This window comes from Sceloporus occidentalis, unplaced genomic scaffold (genome assembly GCF_023333645.1).
Source record: "Sceloporus occidentalis isolate IW3139 unplaced genomic scaffold, rSceOcc1.0.p SCAF_226, whole genome shotgun sequence".
NCBI classification, from domain to species: Eukaryota; Metazoa; Chordata; class Lepidosauria; order Squamata; family Phrynosomatidae; genus Sceloporus; species Sceloporus occidentalis.
In genome coordinates, this window is record NW_028317206.1 from 10,411 (window position 1) to 17,995 (window position 7,585).

Here is a 7,585-nt window from a genome sequence, read left to right on the forward strand (position 1 = left end):
GAATATCAAGTCCATGGAGATTTGTGCAGAAACATCTATACGAAAAATAGCTGGAGAGCGGGCAAAGGTGCAAATACACAAACACCCCTCACGCAATTGTAAGGGACCTCCCAGCTATCATAAGCATTTAAGTGTATATCATGGCTGGAGTGTCCCTTTAACTACAATATATCGGGCCAACCAAGAATCTCTTGGATAGGCTGACTGGAGTCGGACCTTCATATTGCATAGTGACATCATTGGATTGAAACTTCAGCTCTCCTGCACTCACCTGTAATCCAACCCCCCCCCCACCCCACCCCCCACCCTTTGAACCTCTATATGTTTCCAGTACAAGTTATCTGAAAGTTTACCCACCACGGCAGGCTACCTGGTGGAGACAGACATAGTAAACACTCTTAGAATTTTAGGTGAAGTATCCAAAAGAATAGCAATGTATAAAACTGAAAACACAAATTTCAAAGGAAAAAAACATTATCACTCCCACCACTGGGAACGGCAGCTCTTAACGGGGGAACCACTCTTCATTCTTGGACCTCTGGTTATCCCTCAGCGCGGACGCCGACGACTTCAAAAGCTTTTCCTACGCTGACCATCCCTCAAGTGTGTTTCCATTCAATCCTTCTCTTCTCACATAGACATAGCTTTGGCTATCCTTGACCCGAGGGGTCCGCACAACTTTCTTTTGCTCAATCAGAATTCTTGACTACAGGTCCATCATAGCAAAGACATTCTCAAAACTCAACGCCGCTCGCCAAGAAATTCCAAGGACCGCCTCACTTACATGACCTTTTACAAAGAGACCATCAGAGGACTCCCCCCACCCCCAAAGCTCTAAAAGGGTCTAACACAGCAAGCAATTAATAGGTTTCCCCAATTTCTGCTCTTCATTCGTATTTTCATCTCTCTTTTAACGCTTAATCATTTTTCTCCATTCTAAAAACCTCCTTTTAGGGTTTGATGATGTAAAAGGAATCCTCAAACTTCTAATTTCCTCTCTCTCGTTTTTTTTTCCCCCCGTACTGCAGGAACATTGGGATTACGCGGTCAAACTTGGTTTAGCGCCCATTGAGTATGAGTGACCAGTCGGATCTTAACATAAGCGATCTTCAATTCATCTCCATGCCTTCCCGGTGCAGCTTCTGGCTCACAAAACCTTGAACATCCTCTCATGCAGAGATATATTATAATTACACTGTGCTTGTGTTCATGTTTTGTTTTTTTTTTCTCGTTTTTTTTTTCTCATCAGATGGCGGTTAAACCAAAATTACAACGAGAATACGCCATTCCAGCTAAATCCAGCCAGTTGTCTGAGATGGGGTCATACTTCTGCACGGTATTCAGATACGAAGACCCAGAATGTCCTCCAACCACATAGAGGTAGTTATCGATAACCGCAGCGCCAACACCTAAACGAGATGGTAAAGGCAAAATAAAACACGCAAAACAATACAAGTGCCATCACAAGCCATGGGCTTCCTTTCAATATGATTTTAAGAGCTTTATAACTTTATAAGAGCTTTATAGCAGTTGCTTTAAGCAGTATTGCATATGACTGTTTACTTTTTTGTTCAATATTATAATAAGCATCTTATTAATAGCAATATCGCTTATATTTTTTTTATCTCAAGGAGGGTGTATCAAAATGCTGGCGAAAGGGGACCTCTGAAGGGACCTTGAAACAAAATCTCAAATGGAACACCCCAAATATTCAAAATAAAAAGTGGATTTATCCCTGAAAAATGATAATCTGTGGTAAAAGCAGTTTAGGGTTTGATAGGGAGATCTGGTTGGCAACATTTAAGGCAGGAGACACAGAGGAAATTAAACTTCAGTTAAGGTACAATCCAGCCCTTGTACGCACTTTAAACAACATCGTTAATCCAAATTAATTCATTAGAATGCTCTCTATACTGTTTGCTTAACAAAGTCAAAGCGCATGTTAAAGAACCAAGTACTTTAATATGCCCTAAAAGTATACATTATACACGAGGCAGATCTATAGCCTTTAAGAAGAGTAAAAAAAAAAAAAAATATGATGGGAAAGGGATCATATTTATTTATTTTTCTGTTGGATTGTCTTGTTACAGGCAAGCATTTAGTGGCCGTTAATCAGATTATTATGATTTATTACCTGTTCTAGGCTCCTTCATCGGTCGGCAAACAGTCCACTGGTTTTGATGGGGATCGTACCTCTCGATACTCGAGAGGTGGGACACGCCATTGTGGCCACCTACTACATAAATAAAGCCCAGCATAACGCTGACGCCAAAATGAATTCTTATGTCGGCCATCGACGCCACCATCTCCCAGGAATCTTTACTAGGATCGTAGCGCTCCACGCTGCACGAAAAGAAAGAAACGGCCGTTAAATCGAATTATTAAAAGGCAATTGTTTTGAGACGCCATTTAAAAAGGTGTTGGCATAGTACCAAATGGAAATAACTCTTTCATTATATAATAAGTCTCTCTTTGCATTACAGATGCAGTTTAAAAAATAAAATAAAGCCATGGCACCTAAAATATCAGTCTCAGTCCTGTTTTTGTTCTCTTATAATGCTTAAAATTGATGTATCGATTCAAAACTACAGATACCCTCCAACGCAATACACTACAGGTCACAGCACAGAGAAACTCCTTAACGACACAGCATTTATAGTATCTGCTGGCGGTTAATTAGATCCCTAGCCGATTACCGCCAAGTGAACCAACATGACAAAAGAACGCTATGGAGGACGACGTTTCACATATTCATGAAACAGAACATACCTGTTCATATGAGCGGGGCCGTAACCGCCAATGGCATAAATCATCCCATCCAACACGGCACCAGCGAAGCAACTCCTTGTTTGGTTCATCGGTGCCACGAGCTGCCATTCCTTGGCCTTTGGGATGTATTTCTCCACCGACTGTAAACACGACTGCCCGTCGTACCCACCTAAGGCATACATTTCCCCCGCTAAGACTACCGCCCCCAGAGTGCTCCGAGACTCATTCATTCGCTCCACAGACGTCCACTTGTTTGTGACAGGGTCCCAGCACTCCACAGAGCTCTCATGCTTCCTGTAATTGATGCCCTGGCGCATGTGAGTTGCAATCCCCCCGACTACGTAAAGCTTCTGGTCCAGGGTGCATAATCCAAACTCGTAACGAGGGGAGCCGAGTGGGGCCAGCCCGATCCATGAATCATCCTGAGGAAAATACATCTCCATTCTGAAAGCAAAACAAGACCATGTCACAAAGTGCCTTGCATTTCATTACAGTGGAATCATTCTGGCGCTCATCACACTTATTTAATACGAGCTGAATATAACATCCAAAATGAATAATGAAGTTAGTATTGCTCTAAAGACATAAGGACTGTACTTGCTGTTCATTTGAGGACTGACATATGTTCAATCGGTGGTTTTTTGGTCACCTTCTAGCCCCGGTGATATCACAGAACCCAGCATTCAACTATACCACAATTTTTAAGGGATTTCTTTTTAATTAATGTATTTGTACTTTATCTGCCGGACATTTGGACAAACCTGCATCATTTAAATCATACGGGACTTATTCCTTCATGGCTTCATCCTTAAAGGGATACTCCAGCCATTATATGTACCGTGACCCCTTCATTATCATACATGCATAGGAGATTCTGCAGAATCTATCAATATACATTTGCCCCTTCCCCCACCCCTCAAGATAAACGCCTTGCAGGAGATGCGTTCGGGCCGCACACATTTCCCTGTATGCGTTTATTTACCTCCAGTGAGTTACACCGCTGGTTCAGCGAATGCTGTGGGTAGGGATCTGCTTAAATCCCTGGGCAGGGATCTGCTTAAATCCCTGGGCAGGGATCTGCTTAAATCCCTGGGAAGGGGTCTGCTTAAATCCCTGGGCATGTGTGGAAAGTGCTTCCAATGATTTGAAAAGGGATCACTTTCTTGCCACAGATTGGTTGCTTAAAGCAAAGAATACTCAACTCGCCGTGGCTGAGCTTCACAATGCATTTTAAAGTCAGGGACTTGAAATGTTTCAGACGCAGCATTTAGTGAATAAACCCCATCACGAACTCACGTGTCAAGACAAGCAAACAGTCCGGCTTTTCCTCCGACGGCACAAAGCACCTTGGGGGCACAGCGAGCCTGAGTCTTTAGCACCGTCTGATGGGAGAGTCTGTGTTCAGGCATAAAATGGTATTTCAGAGCTTCGTTCAGCAAATGTTTACATGTGTGGTCATCGCGTATAAGGTGATTTGCTTCATACAACCTAGTAAGAAACTTGACGCTCAGCAGAGGCAGCCGGACGCAGTGCAGCAGCTGAGACAGGTACTTCTGCCTCTCCTGCACGTCGTACTTGATCCAAGACTCTAGTGCATAAAAGACAGACTCCTCGTTCACAACATTCAAACAGTCGTTGGAGACGATCTCATGCAGCTCGCTATTCGAGAGCTCGAAAAATTCCTCCGTCTGGCAAACGTCCTCAAAGTTTTGACAAATGAACTTGTTGGCAGCTAGGTAGAGTTCGTGACAGCCGTACGTCTCCGCGAAGCGCGATATGCCAATACAGTTGCCCACGTCCAGTTGGTTCTCCAGGAACGCGCAGCATTCCTTCAGCACTAGTTTGATCTGGAAGAGGTTCGCCGCTGGAAGGAGAGACTCCACCGTCTCTTGGGATATGAAGACCGTCCCCGTGTAGGCATACTCGATGATAGCCTGCAGGGCAGCCTCGTCGACGCACTGAAACTCCACTTGCGAGTTCTCTTTCTCGGAAAGGTTTCCGGTAAACATGGCTTTGAAGTAAGGGCTGACGCTCGCCAGCACCACTTTGTGGGCATGGATCTTGACATCGCCGACTTGCAGGACGATATCGCAGAGTTCCTGGTGCTGACGGAGGAGGTTCAAGCCCTGTAGAAGCTGTTCCGAGTGCAGATGAGTCAAGTTGGCAAGTGTGTACGACTGAGAGGACTGGTCCATCTAGAAACAAAGAGGAAAGAACAATCATAGGTCAAGCTGTAGATTACCGAACCTCTCCTATAACAAATAAACTAAATGACCAACGAGGCTCGCTTACAGTTAATGAACCGGACGTCCACAAAACGCCAAAGCCTCTGCGGGGAGCGGCAGGACTCTCAGACGACGGTTCCGATAAGTAGAGTTAAGCGTTCCTTGGCACCTCCTAGGTTTATTTTGAAACCTCATTTACACCGCGGCACCTCTTTTTCGCGATGTATAATTTATAGGGCGCGTCTCATAACTTAGCAGCTACACTTTTGTGAGACGCGCCGTCCGCGGTTGTCCTTAAACCTTAAGAAAACAACTTGAAATCCTGAAGAGCAACGACGCGACGTGTTCTAGGAGAGGCGTGAAAGTGACATTGAAGTTCGTGCCGTCTCGCTGCCAGGAACGGATTAAACCCCAGAGGGCACGCGATATCTATTTACAAGCGACACATTCAACTTTATACAGGGTTGGCAGGCAGGGGTCTTAACACTGGAGGGACCCTGCAGTGATTTCTCGTAGCATCTAACTGGTGACCATCAGGCTCAGGACCCTTAATTTGGGGTAAACCACCACTCAAGTCTGGGGTCAGCTGTTTTCATGGAAAACAAGGACATTTCCGGCTGTATGTGATAGGAGTGATAAAGGGCCATTGGAACCCAGGAGTGATGGGAGTGATAAAGGGCCACTGGAACCCAGGAGTGATGGGAGTGATAAAGGGCCAATGGAACCCAGGAGTGATGGGAGTGATAAAGGGCCAATGGAACCCAGGAGTGATGGGAGTGATAAAGGGCCGTTGGAAGACATTTTTACATGACTGGGACCTTTTATATGGCGTTATCTGGGAATTTGTGGGGTTTTTCTGATTTGGTCTAAAACCAGTAACCATTCTGAATGTACGTTTCGCTCTGTATTGTATGGATGGAAGTGTTTGATGCTGAGGTGATTTCATTTGTTCTGGTAACTTATATGCTGTCAACCATGGCAACAAAGAGCAAAAGTGTCTCCTTACCCCTGACAGGCCGGACACCCTGGAGCCCCGGGGACTCTCCCCTCGTCCCCTGACAGGCCGGACACCCTGGAGCCCCGGGGACTCTCCCCTCGTCCCCTGACAGGCCGGACACCCTGGAGCCCCGGGGACTCTCCCCTCGTCCCCTGACAGGCCGGACACCCTGGAGCCCGGGGGACTCTCCCCTCGTCCCCTGACAGGCCGGACACCCTGGAGCCCGGGGGACTCTCCCCTCGTCCCCTGACAGGCCGGACACCCTGGAGCCCGGGGGACTCTCCCCTCGTCCCCTGACAGGCTAGATAATGATTATTGACAAGCCGGACCGAACCAAGGACTCCCCTCCAGCCCTGGGGACTCTTCATCTATCCCTGACAGAGCAAACATTATGGCCGGGACTCTCTTTACACACCTGACAGGCCAGACACGGCCCGGGGGACTCTCCCTCCCATCACTGACAGGTCAGGCATTCCCACCCCGTCACTGTCAGGCTCGGTCGGGTTGCCTGGCACTGACAGGCCGGGGCGTGACACTGCAGAACCCCAGGCCGACCCCCTCCTCGCGTAAATCAGTTTCTCGGTACCGACCTGAGTCACCGATCTTGTGTCACTCGGAGACAGCGGAACCGATGCCAGAGCAGCCAAACCTCCCTCTCCTGTCGCAAACCAAAACACAGCGGGGGAGGCGGCGTCACATCCGGTCTGTAACCAAAAAGGAGGGGGTGTCGGAGGTGGAAGGGTTGCGTCACTTCCGGTCGTGGACCGCGCAGACTCTGTAACGTTTATCATACGTAAGGCGCGTTGTAACTTGACAGATCTTCTATCTGCTGAATAAAGGCCTTCAACAAGGACATGGAGGAGGTTCAATAATATTTAAATATTGTAAATTCACCCCCACACCATGTACCCAAAACCAAGAGGGGGCAAATATTATTCCCCTTCAGCACAACCCCCAGCACTGTATACAGTAATTTAACCCCCAGAGCTGAATACAGTCATGTACCCCAGCGCTGTATACAGTTATATACCCGCAGCACTGTATACATTAATAACTCCCAGCGCTGTCAGTCATGTGATACATACATGCATTGCTGTCAGTCATGTGATATTTTGGGTGACTTTCCCGGCTCAAACACCACACTGAGCTGATGTTTTACGGTAATGCTAATGAAGTCCTTTCCTCCATAGACTCATTGGAATTGTTTTCTATGTTCACTTATTAACTACGAAAAATCCTGGCTTATTCACCTTTAACAATCTTATAACAGAGTCTGTATTCAAGGTTGATAACTTTTATTAGGCTGCAAAAATATGTGTCGTAAGCTTAGGATACCTCAGGGGTCTCTTCTTTAGATGAATGAGGAAATGGTCTCTAAAGTAATTTAACATATTTTCTCTATTTTGGTCAACAGAAGGTATCAAATTCGACAAAAGACTCCATTTTCCCTGTTACACTCTTAGAAGAACATGCGGCAAACCCGTCCCACAGATAGTGCTTTCATTTCCCGTATTGATTTTCGCCAGGAACGCTAAATTGTCGCGTAAAATAAAAAGCTTCTTAAAAGTATCTTACCTTCTTTTTACAGAAAGCC

The 7,585-nt window shown here is 46.2% G+C and overlaps 1 protein-coding gene across 1 annotated transcript; it reads right to left on the reverse strand.

Moving 5' to 3' along the window:
* Positions 1 to 1,245: 1,245 nt before the first annotated feature.
* Positions 1,246 to 4,964, reverse strand: LOC149276740 (kelch-like protein 28). Its single transcript, XM_089503337.1, has 4 exons — positions 4,066 to 4,964; positions 2,770 to 3,213; positions 2,135 to 2,343; positions 1,246 to 1,409 (listed from the first exon to the last, which is right to left on the reverse strand). The coding sequence occupies exons 1-4, from the start codon at positions 4,962 to 4,964 to the stop codon at positions 1,246 to 1,248; spliced, it is 1,716 nt and encodes a 571-aa protein (XP_089359463.1).
* Between the last annotated feature and the right edge of the window lie 2,621 nt (positions 4,965 to 7,585).